This window comes from Oxyura jamaicensis, chromosome 23 (genome assembly GCF_011077185.1).
Source record: "Oxyura jamaicensis isolate SHBP4307 breed ruddy duck chromosome 23, BPBGC_Ojam_1.0, whole genome shotgun sequence".
NCBI lineage: Eukaryota > Metazoa > Chordata > Aves > Anseriformes > Anatidae > Oxyura > Oxyura jamaicensis.
In genome coordinates, this window is record NC_048915.1 from 4,460,320 (window position 1) to 4,473,503 (window position 13,184).

The window sequence follows — 13,184 nt, forward strand, 5'->3', positions numbered from 1 at the left end:
ATCACCTGCAGCGCCTCGCGCCTGGCCCGCTCGTGCTGCAGCTCCAGCCTCACGTCCTCCAGGTCCCTCCTGCGAGGCCGCGGGGGTGGCTCAGGTGGGGCCGTGCCCAGCAGCGAGCTCCCGGGGGCCCTCGGGGACCTTTTAGGGTCGGCCACCCCTCCCCATCGTCCCCGTCCCCACTCACAGGTGCTGGCCTCGCATCAGGTCCACGAGGATGTGCAGGGACCGGACCTCGGCCTTCAGGTCCTCCAGGGCCAGCCGCTGCTCCGGGCCCTGCCCCGCGGCAGGGAGATGGGGGCAGAGCTCGGCGCAGGGCGGCCCCAAGCCCCCCCCGGCCATGCTGGGCGGCCGCCGGCCCGGCACCCGGGGGCGCGTGGCCGTGGGGTGGCTCAGCTTGGCCGTGGTCACCTGCAGGGTGCTGAAGCCATCGGGGTCTGTGAAAAGGACGGTGTTAGACCAGGGCACGGCCACAGGACACGGTGCTGGCACCGCAGCCACGCGGCCCCGGCCCTACCTGGGTCTCCGGCTCTGCCCCGCTCCATTTCGGCCGAGGTGCTGGGCTGGGGGCCACCGGGCCTGGGGGTGGCAGGGGGCAGTGAGGTGACACGGCCGTGGTGTGCCCCCGGGGAGGTGCCGAGCATCAGCACAGCCCTGGTGCTGGGCACGTCGCGGCAGCCCCAAAGGCCCCAGTGGGGCCGCGTGTGGCTTACTTGCTCGGCAGCCCCAGGGTTGGCTTGGTTTTGGCCGGGACGGGGGGCGCGGGAGCCATCCTCTTGCTGGGGGGAGGCTTGGCCGGCTCCATCCTCGCTGGGGAGAGCAGGGGGTGAGCGGCGGGGCCGGGGCCGGCAGGGGGAACGGTGCACAGCCCGGCGAGACCGGGGCAGGAAGCGTTTCCTGCCGGGAGCCCCGGCACCGCGCTGCCCGGGCACGGGGACCTGCCGCAGCATGGGGGTCCTGCCCTGGGCAAGGGGACCTGCCCGACCCTGTCCCTGTCCCCATCCCCATCCCCGTCCCTGTCCCCTCTCTCCTCCCTATGGCATCCCCTGCCCAGTTCTCACCCGTGTGCTCCTGCTGGTGGCCAGGCCGGTCCCCCGCTGTCTCAGGCTGCTGTGGGAGCACAGGGGCTCGTCAGGAGCTGGGGAAGGGTCCTGGTTACCGACCCCTCTCCCAGGGACCCTTGGCTGGTGCAGGACAGCCCCCGTCCCCACTAGGACGTGGTCTCCAGGTGCCGCCACATCCCTGAACCCCCCACGTCCCTAAATCCCGTTCCTGCCAGGCACAGGGGGCTCAGCACCGCGAGTGGGGCCGTGGCTGGTGGCGAGGAGACTTCCAGAGGCAGGATGAGAGTGAGACACCCCCAGGGCGCCCCGGGCCCACGACTCTCACCGCCACCACCCCGAGGTCTGCCGGGACCGGCAGTGATGCTCAGCGGGCCCCGAGCATCCCCATGGTGGGCCCTGTCCCTCCGGGCGGTCACTGTGTGCCCAGAGCCCCCTGTGCCAGTCCAGGGGCAGCTGCAGCCCCCCTCCAGCCTCCCCAGCCCCGCACCCAGCCCCGCTCCCGCCGTCGCTGCGGTCGGCGCTTCCTCTGCACGCCGCAGACCTGCGCCTCCCCCACGGCGCCGGCACGGGCAGGATGCCGGCCCCACCGCCACCACCTACGGGGCGGCAGCACCCCCTGCACCAAGCCCGGGGTGGACGCGGGGCACCAGGCCACCGACACGTGCCCATGGGCCGCCTCGTCCCCATCACAGGCTGGTAGCCCTGGGACCACCGGGTCCCCACCACCGCTTGGCTCTGCGGCCTCGTGGGCATGAAAACCGCTCCTGGGTTTGTCCACCCTGAGGCCGCTGCAGGCACAAGCCATGTGCGGGGCCACGGGGACAGGGACGAGGGCGCCCAGCCCCGACAGCACAGGAGATGCTCTCCAGGCCCCGGCACCGTCACTCCCAGTGGCGTGGGGCTGCCGGTGCCCAAAGCTGCTGCCGGGATGGGCGCAGAGCCACGGTTACCCCATCCTACCTGCCGGCACGGGGCTGCCCCCCAGGCCGTGCCGCTCGGTGCCGTGCCAGGCTCCCCCCAAGCGCCCCGGCCCCGCGCCGCGCACGTGACGCTGGAGGAAATCGGCTCCGCGCGGGGAAGGAAGTCGAAGCGCTGAGCACCGCGGTGCTGGTCCATGCCACATCCCTGGCACCCCGTGGGGGCTCCTCCTGCCCCACGGCACAACCAGCCCCGCTGCTGCCACCCCCCTGGCCGTGGGGCTCGGAGGTGCCCAGGGCCCAAAAGCTGCCGTGGGCAGGCTCACGGGACGCCGCGTGCTGGGGTGGCATCGCCTCACCTTGCAGGGGACCTGGACATCTCCCCTCCGCAGCAGCAGCTCCAGGGTGTAGCCGAACAGCTCCTGGCAGAGCTGTGGCTCCAGGAAGGGGCTCACCGGGATGCTGCAGCCCCCAGCCCCTGCCCAGGTCCCTCACCGGGGGCAGGAGGGGTGCTGGGCACTGTGCTGCCGGCTGCGGCTCTTCCTGCAGGAGAAAACCCCGCTGGGGTGCAAGGGATCCTGCTCCCCCTGCCCCAAACGGGGTCGGGGGCCAGCCCAGGCAGCACCAAGGCATTTGCAAACCCCCCAAGCTCCAGCACGGAGCCCCCCCACCCACCTTCGCCTGTGCCACCAGGGAGGGCTTGGGCAGCTGCTTCCCGGCGCGGTGACCTCGGCGTTGGGGTGTGGAAGGGACGGGGACCCCAGGGCCGCAGCTGTGCGATGGGGTCCCCTGGTGGGAGCTGTGGCCCCGCTCGCTCCCATGGTGCAGGGGGGTGGCCCTGGGGGCCTAAAGCGGCTGGGAGGCTTTGTGATGGGGGCCGGGGAGCAGCGAGCAGCAGGCTGGTGTAAGGCAGCCACAGAAACCACCGCGTGGAAAGGGTCGGGGAGAGGAAGGGAGCAGGAGGTAAAACCATGGGGCTGTCCTGCCCTGGCCCCGGTGCTGGGGAAGCTGGCAGGCAGCAGTGATGTTTTAGGCTCAGAAGAGGAAGGAGGGACCCTGTGGGCTCCCCATGCGCTTCCCAGCAGTGTTGGAGGCCAGCGGCGAGCTTTGGTACAGCAAAACCTCCACACCCGCCACCAGGCCCTGCAGCGGGGTGAGCCCAGCCCTGCCCCGACCCATGGGACCGATCCCCCCCTCCCCGTGGTGCCTTCAGCGAGGCCGGGCAGGACAGAGCCAGGTTTGTGCAGGGGGGTGGCAGCAGGGAGCAGGGACGGAGCGCAAGGAGCCCACGAGGCAGCAGCGCTGGGTCAGCGCCCGCACGGTGTGAGAGGGAAGCAAGGGGCACCCGGTTGCTTTTTTGGGGTGCTGATGTTTAGGCACCGCTTTGGCCTCCATCCTGCCCTTACTGCTGGACACTCGCTGTCCCTGCAGGCAATTTGCCACCTCCCCTGGGAGCTGCTGCCCAGGAGCAGGAGGGATTCTGCCCCAAACCTCCCACCAGCACCCCAGAAGCACAGGCAGGAGAACGCACGCGGGTGGGGGTCAGCGCAGGGCTGGGGCTGCGGCCGCAGGGCCGGTTTAGCTGACGAGCAGAAGGAACCAAGCGGCTGTCACTGCAGCCAGAGGATTCCTCACCCGGCCGTGCCTCCTTGCCCGGCAGGGAGCACGCGAGCGGCCAGCAGGGACCTGCCTGCCCCTACCTGAGCTGCCTGGGCTGGCAGCAGCCGACCCGGTCCCGCTGCAGAGCCAGGAGCCAGGTGAGGACAGGAGGCTCCGCGTGCCCCAACGGCAGCTCGACGCCTCGCGGCTCTCCCTGTAACTTCAGCATGGAGGGGGAAGTGAAAGCTAAACCACAGAGGGGCCAAAACCCACAAACCGCGAGCAGCCGAGGCTCGTGGTCTGGCGTCCCGCTGCAGAGCGCAAAGGCCGGAAAGGGGCAGCCAGGCCAAGGGCTCCGAGGGCTCCCCGCCGGTTCCGGCCCCACCAGGTGAATTTTTCTTTAAAACCCATTTGAATTGGTAATGCTGAACAAAAGTAAAAGGAGAGGCTTGTTTGCAGCTGGCCCAAGGACCAGCACCCAGCGGGACGTGTGGTCTCGCCCCTGGGTTTGCCTGTTCAGGCTGAAGGAGCAGTGAAAACAGGGCATCTTTTGTCCAAGTTGGCACAAGGGCTCGATTTCAAGCACAGAGGGCAACACAAACCCTTAACCCACACCCCCCCGAACACCACACACACGGAATGCCCCTCGGCAGCGCAGGCAGACCCCTGGACTCACCCCAGACCCCGTAACCATCACCCCCCCCCGCACACCTTGCCCAAGGAGTGCAGCGAGCTGTTGCCTTCCTTTGAAGTGGCAGCAATAGAGAAACTTGTACCGAATGGCACAGCAAATGCAACGACTGATTTCATTAATTAGCAGTTGCCAAGCTTTCAGGGTTAGTGCTGGCATGGAACAGGGGTGCCAGGAGGTGGGATCTTTGGTGAGGAGTTCAGTGTGGGAGCGTGGATGTGGCTGTTAGGTGCAGTCCCTACAGTCAGCCTGGGGCTTTATCACTTGCTTCCTTCTCCTGTGCCGCTACTGCTGAGAGACAGGGGCTAAAGGTCCAACAACTTCTTTGCTATGAGGTGGCTTGGAAACTTCTTTGCTATGAGGTGGCTTGGAAACAAAGACCTCAGACTCGTCCCTGCCTCTCTGAGATGGCCATTGGATGGGCAGACAAGATGCCAGCAAGGAAAGGGGGAGAAGTGCGGAGCACAGAGCAGCCCCCACTGCTCTGCAGGGCTGAGGGGCTTCAACCTCTGCCCTCATGGCACAGGGAAAGTCCTCGTGCCCCGAGCAACAAGCAGCGCACAGCAGGCAGGAGGCAGGCAGCAGGCAGGGAGCAGCTTTGCCTCAGCCTCCAGCATCTTGGCCAGGGCTGAGCTGCTCGTTCTGCTGCTCCCAAGGGACACCTAACAGCGGTTCAGGCACACAAATTAGCTTTTAGCAACTACCTTAAGAAGCGGGTCAGGCTGATGGCACAGAACCAGGTGCACAGACCCAGGTGCCGGGTTCCTGCACCTACCGGGATCACAGCTAGTGCCAGAAGCTGGAGGCAGAACAGTTGCCACCGTCCGAGGCGCTGCCCCGACAGCTCCTGTGGGAACAACTCCAGGGATCCGCTCCTGCCTCAGCTGGGTTGCAATGAGATTTTCCACCTGCTTCCACGTGCAGAGTTCCCTAGCTGGAGAGCCGTAACAGGAACCTCGGGCGTTAGGCTAGGAGAGTAACTGCTTGCAACTGCTGCTTCTCAGCAGGGGGAGCAGCCCCACAGGCCTGAGCTTCCTCTTCCCTTACTCTGCCCAGGCCAATGTCTCCTCCAGGACCATGTTTTAAAGCTGCTCTTCCCAGCATCTCTTCTGCAGCTCCACCCTGAGGCTGGCCAAAGCCTTTTGGTTCTTTCGGCTCCACCAGTTAATTCAGAAGGCAATGGCTGGAGACAGAGGGAGCCCCAGCCTCAGACCACAAAACAAAGCAGAGTTACACCTGCTACTCATTTTATTGTTTTTTATTTGCATAAACAAACTTGAGGGGGGTTGCTAAACAGGAACTGTTCAAGTCAAAACAAACCAAACTCTAGTTGGTGGGGGGGCGGGGATGAGCACAGCAATCCTGGGGGAGGGAAGGCAGAGGTGGTGAGGACAGGGAGAGCGGCGTCTTTACAGCACGTGCACACTCAGCGTCGGTGCGTGGACATGCCTCTCCTGCTACCAAGGCTCACTGACTCAGCCACAACTATCTGCAAACTTCTTCTGAGTACTTCTTTTTTTTTTTCGTTTGAAGTAGAAGATAAAAAGAAATGCATGGTAACGGCCATCCTTAGCCAGCACAGGAGGGGTTTGCCTTTTGTTTTTATAAAAAGATTAATAAAAAATAGTGAAAAATTCTCCTCTTTCCTTTTATATATTTTTTTTTTAACCTAGTAGAATTCTGAAGTTTCTTAGAAAACTATGTGACCTTGGAAAGAGCACTCGAGTTCACAACCAGCTGCAAAGAGGATACACAAAATGCCTGCGAGCAGTTTGGGGCTCCAGCACACACCAGGCCTAACGCTGTACACAAACAGTGATGAAAAGTAGGGTGTATTTTTTTTTAAAACCATGCTAATTTCGTTAACTTTCAACATAAAAGGAAAACAATTGTTTGTAAAAGGCCCTAAAACAACTGTTACATAAAAAAAGTTTTTTTTTAAAAAAAATCATAGCAGTTTGGTCCCAACAAGTTAACATTTAGATGTTTATTCACATGCTTCATTGTTTCTTATTTATAAGAACCAAAAATAGTTTCCAAAAGTTATCATTTAAGTGATGTTACTACATACGTAAAGGCCTAAAATAAGTAAGTATGAATTTAAAAAATTGAATACACAATAGGGGAGAAAAATTTGAACTGGCGAGTTAATCCCGACCTTCGCTATTTCAAATTATAAAAGAGAAACAAAAAGTGTCAAGACTACTGGGTTAAGATGGGCACAAACCGAAATCCACATCGTCTTCAAAGCCTGTTACCAAAAAAAAAATTTAACCGACCATTCAATAAGGTCACAGACAAGAGAGAAAATCTAGGATCTCACCCAGTACTCGACCTTATTCAGTCCAGAAGGTAAGTCTTTGGGAAGGTATACTCCATGAGCGGATCCAAGCGTATATGATTTATCAGTTCTAGTCCACACTTAGGGAGGCTGAACTCTGAAAATGCAGTTAACTTCGGGGTTATTTCCGAGCTCCTCTCTGGGGCTCTGCTCGGCTCTTCAGGATCGCCCTGACGATCTCCATCACTAGCATGCTGAACCCCTCCACTCCCGCCAGGGCTCCCTGGAAACATGCAGACTGCGGCTACTCAGTCGTCGACTGTAAGTTGTCCTTTTCCTCCCTGTTTTCTGTTCCGCTTTCGTCATCCTCGATTTCTCCTTCTTCGCCGCTGAATTTGTCGTGGGCCCACTTGGGGCTGGTGCTCGACTTCCTGAACATGAAGCGACCTCGTCCTCGGGGGAAAGCACCCCGACCACGGCCTCTGTTCACCCACTTCTCCGCACCTTCGCCCTCCCGGTCATCGTGCTGCATGGGGAAAAGGCAACGACAGCAGCTGAAACAGACTGACCGCTCTGGGTGTGAGAGCAGCAGGGAAACACTGCCTGGTGCTATCAGCCCTGAACCAGATAAAACCAACCAGATTTACGCCACAGTGAATACTGCCCTCTAAACACAAGTACTGGCTCGTTTGGGGGATGAAAACAGCAGATGAAGGCAGGAATGCACGATCACCACACGAGCTTTCTCTTTGTGCACAGCAAGCCATCACTGCAATTGGTACAGGCTGCTATGAACCACGCTGCCGGGCTCAAACTGATCCATTTCTGTATGTAAAGTGCAGGCTAGAGACTGGACACCAAAAAAATTACAGTTCTACCTTCAACAAGATCAGAAAAAGTGCAATTAAGTAAAATCAAGGCTTTCTTGTTTGAGGTGCAAGATGAAACACAGAGTTATTTAACGAAAAGACTCGGGTACCCCAAATCAGGAAGAGGAAAACAAGTCTGTGTTTAACTTTCCCTTCTTCAAAGGCTGGACATTCAGAGAGGATTCTCCCAGATAAACGCCTGTTAGTATGGCAGATCTATCATCAGCGGTAAAAAGGAACGGTGCTAAGCCATGCAGGAAGCTGAACACTTAACGGGGATGGAAGAACCAAGGAGTGTAGCCCATCTGCAACACAGTCTAATAGCTTTGAGCCACTTTTTCTGCACTCCTGTGAAACACGGGGTCTTTAACCAGCCGTCAGGATTTCATTTCAGTTAGTGGCCAACCATTCTGAAGGGAACAGTAACGAACTCCAGTGGTGGGCCGTAAGCCCCTGGTGAGGAAGCAGCACAAAGCCTTAAGCTCCTAGATTATACACATTTAAGGCCAGGTATACCTGGAGGATTTATACTTTAGTACTTCAGACACATACCAAGTAGTACTTCTTGCTCTTCGGTGTGTACTCTGGATCCCACTCCTCATCTCTGTTTCTCTTCTGGAAGTCATTGTTGCCACCACTGTTGCTGTTATTGTTTCCTGAAAAGTTGCCTCTGCCCCATCCTCTCCCCCTTGCTCTGAACTGCTGTAACAGCAAAACACGAAGAAAAATAAACAGGTTGCGGTGGCAGTGCCCCCCAGCTCCCTGCTGACTTCAGGGGCACCGAGCTGAAAGACTTTCATGTAACTAAGGCACACAAACTGCAAACAACGAGCAGGGTTATGACCAGGTGAGTCATTTTGGCAGCCTAACCCAAACTGACTGATGCACGTTACGCTGCCCATCAGGGTTGCTCAGCAATTACTAACGAGCAAAAGCTTCCAGGCTTGATTCTGCTCCACACAGCTGGAGTTCAACCGCCCAGGCTATATTGTCAACACCCTGGTTAGTGCTTGAGATACGGAGCGATCACGTTCTGGCTCATCATCCACAGCCAGACCACACCTCTGGGGCTTCTCCTTCACTGTATGCTTTAACTGTGGAAGAACAATTCACAGCAGCTGCTTTTTGACTGCTTCAGCAATTGGTACTCGGGGTGGGATACTTACAAAGGTCCCTCTAGCTCTTCCTCTCTCATTTGGACCTGTGAATTCTTTAGTCCCCAGCCGGGACTTGTCAAAGCCTGTGGAGCTTTCCTCTCTCTCCTCAGTCTCCTCTGGATATTCCTCTGCTTTGACTGAATGAGAGGACCGTGAGGATGATGAGCTGGATCTGGATCTCTCACGCACCCTTCGGTGTTTCCTGTTTCAGTGATAGGAAATGAGGTCAGGGGGACACCACAGGGTTAATACCTTAGTAGTAACCTGCTTGCTACAGAATTATTTATCCCTACCCCACCAATGCAATGGTTTCACTCTCCTACTACGAAAAAGAAAAGCCATATTAACAACTCAAATCAGCTACAACATGCAGATCTAACACAGGTCCCAAGTCTTCTCTGGCACAACCCTGCTGCTTTTAAGGTGTTTATACCTCCAACTATGAGATAAGCACGAATTTGAGGCCAGTACTATTCCCTTCTCCTCTAGGACTCCTTTCCAGGAGGAAGGCATTCACTTACAGATACAGAGTTTTAGTCAAATGGAAAAAATTACGGTCACAGAAAAGGATTAAACTTAAAGAAAAGTCATTTAAACATTGCTGGTTTTTCTGTAACTGGAACAAGAAGAAAAAGTGACTCACCCATTCTGACACACGAAGCCTTCTCATTTACCTTTAACAGTTAGTTAGCGTTTCAGATAGATAGAACGGTATCGAGAAGACACGCAGAGGAATAATTCACGCCACTGCAGCAGTTATGTCAACAGGTGTACAACTATATATACGTGATGTTGTCTCCAACTTTAATAGCAGAAATATGAAATGCAGAAGGAAATGGCTATTAGGTTTCCTACATACTTTTTCTTTGAGCCTTTGTGAGATTTCTCCGTTTTCTCAGTTGATCTTTCCCTTGAGTGACTTGAATCTCTCGAGTCCACTGATTCTCTGGATTTATCGCGTTTAAGATCTCTTTCCTTATGTTTTTTACGGCGTTCGATATCAAGGCGCAGGTCAACAGGGTCGTCCTTATATTTCCCTTCAGCCTACAAGTGCAGGGAAGGGAAGAGTTTAACACAAAGACTTACAGCGCACTACTTCAGCACCATTACTTTGCTACTGACTGCACAGACTTCTGGAGAACAGGAATTTATCTGAATGCTAATCAATACTTCATCCATTTTAAGATGTAAAATAATGCACAGATTTCAATTTTCCTACGTCAAGAGCACTGCTTTAATTTAACTTTTCATTTCTTTTAAACAGCATTAGAACAGCCTGATAATAGGGAGGGAGAAACACAGAGGCTGACACTTATTGTATACACCACAGCCAGTGAGATGAGAACAACTTGGAAATCTAATCCATCTGATTGTGTGTCAGGCATTTTTGGCATGCTGCAGTTCTAGCAGCCTGTGGGCATTTGTCACCCAGCAGCAGAACGCTCGCTACCCTGCTGACAGATCATCTAGCAGCATGGAAGGGATTTTTAATCACCGGGTCTGAAAACTTGAGAAGCAAAAGGTGTCTCCAAGTGGCAAACAGCTAAGACAGTGATTGCTACTTGAAGTGGTAAGAGACAGAGGCCACCAAAATGCAGTGATCAGGGTTCTTAGGAGGAATATCAGCATCCCACTGATCTTTAACACATCTGTCAAGAAGATTTGCTCTGTGGCAGGTATCACCTGTAGTACTGCTTGCCCCTGGACGAGAAGGCACCGTGTGAAAGATGCCAAGAAGTCACCACAGATGGTACATGTTTCTCCACATAAGCCTAGCAAGTCTACTAATGCCAGCTACCTGGCATTTCACAGAGAGAAAAAAGCTGCATGAAAACCAGAACTAGATTTTTACCTTTAAAGAGCTAACTAAAAAAAAAATAAAAAAAAATCAACTGATGCTTGAGTTCTACTGAAATTGCTGCTAAAAAGATTTTCTCTAGAAAATGTGAAGTTGTGTTACTGTGTATATTTTAAGACCCATGACTCTTCGATGAACTTCTGCTCTGACTGCACACACGAGCAGCAAATTGACAGTGGCTGTGGTTTTGACAAACATTTAACAGCGGTACTTTAGTGGGAAGCCTGTGCACAGTGCTGCTAGCAACATACAGCCTCCACAGTTGCGTCCAGAGATTGCTACTTCATTTACACATTTACACTTCATTTACTAATCTTGGGAACTGTATTACTTGATATGCAACATAAATCAGATTAATCATCTTGAATTAAATACAAAAGGATTAGTAATTCTCTAGCTATTAAATTTTTTACTTACATGAGTTTCTAAACACTTTTTTTGTTTAAATAAAAATGTCAAATAACGCAGGAGTGGGAGCAGACGTTTTGTTTTGTTTTTGTTTTTTTTTGCTCTTCTACTTTCCCCAGGCAAAGAGCTTTAATTTCTACTCTGAGAATAAAACTGCTCCCAACACGATGGATGACACATAAGTGACAAAATCAGCAGCAGCTCCCTTATGTGGTACAGCAAACACCTATTGGGGTTTGTGAGGGCACGTCTGTTTCACGGAAGGCTGGCGAGCTGTTTGGAAACCACGTTTATAATACACTCTGCCAAGCTGATGCTCAGAGTTCAGGCCCATCAAATCCATCTCACCATCGTCCATGTCAAGCCACAAGTGTGTTTGGAAAAAATCGAAAACAAATATGAAACAAGTAAGGTTTCAGCAGGACTGTTTAAAATCTCTTCAACGTTCAACGTAAATATGTATGAAGGTGAATAAACAAAGTTTAAAATCCCAAACATTAAGTTAAGCCACTTTATAATGATCGTTTACAGTAAGTGTGATGGCTTAACATTGATCTACTCAGAAAAGCTAACACACTAAATTCCAAATGGTCTGGATCTACTCAAACAGGTGCTGAATGTTAAAGTAACAGCAATCAACAGAAATGGCACAGTAAGTTGTTAGAACAAAATTTATAATCTGCTTAATAGTGTATCTTGTTTAGATAAGTATTTAGTTTTACTTTCCTCTTTTTGACATGCATGTCTTTTTGAAAACATGGTTGGAAATATCGCATGTATACAATTGATTTAATAATACTTACAAGCAGAAAAATATCACAAAAAGTCTCTTCTCTCATCATGGGCACTTGTTCCAAAAATCCTCTCTTTTTTCTCAAGCTCACCTCAATTGACTTTGGGGTCATTTACCATAGTCTAACCACTTCACAAAGGTTGTTGATACATTTTTAATAAAAATTAACCCTTTGTAGTTCATTTTTAGAATTATGCCCATCCTTAAAAGAAAAACACAAACTTAAGTAGAGAGTAATTTAAACAAAAACATCACTGTTAAGTTCATGCCCAATGCACTCATTTTGTTGAATTAAACTAATCAGAGTAACAGTTCACCTTGAAGCCAGGATCTCTGGAGCTTTTCGTTTCCTCTTGAGAGAATCCATGTTTTCTAAAAGTACTGGGAGAAATATCTATCCTCCTAAAAGAGAGATAAGAGTCACCTTACAAACAAGATTAAGTTTTTATGTCAAACGTCACTAAAAGCAGACAGTCCAATGTTCCAAAACTAAAACTCCTCTTTTTTTTCTCCGTTTTTTTTGCTGAAGCTACTTTACAGCAACTTAAGATTCATGATTAGGTCTCTGCTGATGTCAAGCAATTTTTCAATAAATAACTGTCCAAGCACTCTTTCAGCTGTAGACAAAAGGACTTAGAAAAACATAAGGAAGAATGCAACATGAAAAACATAAATGCAAGTCTTTAAAACCAGAACTTTATAACATGAAGAAAATGCCTATAAATGATACACAATCATAATTTAAGTTTTCATATTCCCATATGCTTACCAAGTAACATTAGCAAGCTGCTGCAAGTCCGTCTAAAAGATATCAAGTCTAAAATGCAAGGAATTCAAGTGATAGACTAAGACATCCCCTCTCCTCTTCCACCAAGACATCACTTCTGTCCTTCAAGAATTTACTCACTACTCACTAACTTCCTTAGTCTGTCTTGTCAAAGGCTGGGTAGGAGACGACACAACTCTAACCCACTGCACGACTTAACTAGGTACAGATCCACCCATTCTCTCCTACTCTTGAATTATTCCAGAATGACTCCAGTTTAAGAGAAGGAAACCCAAAATCCCGCTGCAATGCCACCGACCTGTGAATTTCAGGGCTCTTTTTGTTTTTAGCTGCATCTTGTTCCATTCCTTTCTTTAGGTATTTGGTAAAGCGTTCATTCAGTGTCATTCCTGAAGATCCAAAGTGATGCTCTGTGGGGTGGTTGAGCAAACAGCGCCGCAATATTAATACCATTTTTGTAAACAGAAAGAGCACATCAGTCCCACAGCTTGGTCGGATTCAGTTGCAGGACACATGAAGCACACACGTGAGCAACTCGACACTGCTGACAAGTTTCAATTTAACTCATGAAATTAGCAATTCACTCAGGTTACTTACTCTTGCAATTAATGGCAAGTGAACTCGTTTTACAGACATGATTTAGGTAAATATACACAAATCGATAGAATATACAAATTTTAAGTCACGGTCTCCCTGAATATTGTTCAGGTAAAAGCGAGAACACCTCTTCTGCCTTTCCAGAAGCATTTTTTTAAATGTAAAT

The 13,184-nt window shown here is 52.2% G+C and overlaps 2 protein-coding genes across 4 annotated transcripts in view; both read right to left on the minus strand.

The window, feature by feature from the left end:
- The window catches only part of LOC118177826 (collagen alpha-1(III) chain-like), a 3,307-nt gene extending 1,152 nt beyond the window's left edge, over nt 1-2,155 (minus strand). The window contains exons 1-6 of the mRNA XM_035345866.1: nt 1,549-2,155; nt 1,059-1,104; nt 711-807; nt 515-576; nt 185-434; nt 6-69 (exon numbers count right to left, since the gene is read on the minus strand). Of these exons, the coding sequence (XP_035201757.1) occupies nt 6-69; nt 185-434; nt 515-576; nt 711-807; nt 1,059-1,104; nt 1,549-1,866 (837 nt within the window). The 5' untranslated portion in view covers nt 1,867-2,155. The remainder of the gene's footprint in view (nt 1-5; nt 70-184; nt 435-514; nt 577-710; nt 808-1,058; nt 1,105-1,548) is intronic.
- A 3,356-nt stretch (nt 2,156-5,511) lies between these two features.
- THRAP3 (thyroid hormone receptor associated protein 3) overlaps nt 5,512-13,184 on the minus strand; it is a 33,898-nt gene continuing 26,225 nt past the window's right edge. For 2 of the 3 annotated variants that reach the window (XM_035345670.1, XM_035345671.1), the window contains 6 exons: nt 12,720-12,831; nt 11,952-12,036; nt 9,435-9,619; nt 8,585-8,777; nt 7,971-8,120; nt 5,512-7,075 (listed from right to left, as the gene is read on the minus strand). In XM_035345670.1, the coding sequence (XP_035201561.1) occupies nt 6,854-7,075; nt 7,971-8,120; nt 8,585-8,777; nt 9,435-9,619; nt 11,952-12,036; nt 12,720-12,831 (947 nt within the window). In that variant the 3' untranslated portion in view covers nt 5,512-6,853. The remainder of the gene's footprint in view (nt 7,076-7,970; nt 8,121-8,584; nt 8,778-9,434; nt 9,620-11,951; nt 12,037-12,719; nt 12,832-13,184) is intronic. The other variant, XM_035345673.1, reaches the window with a different exon arrangement.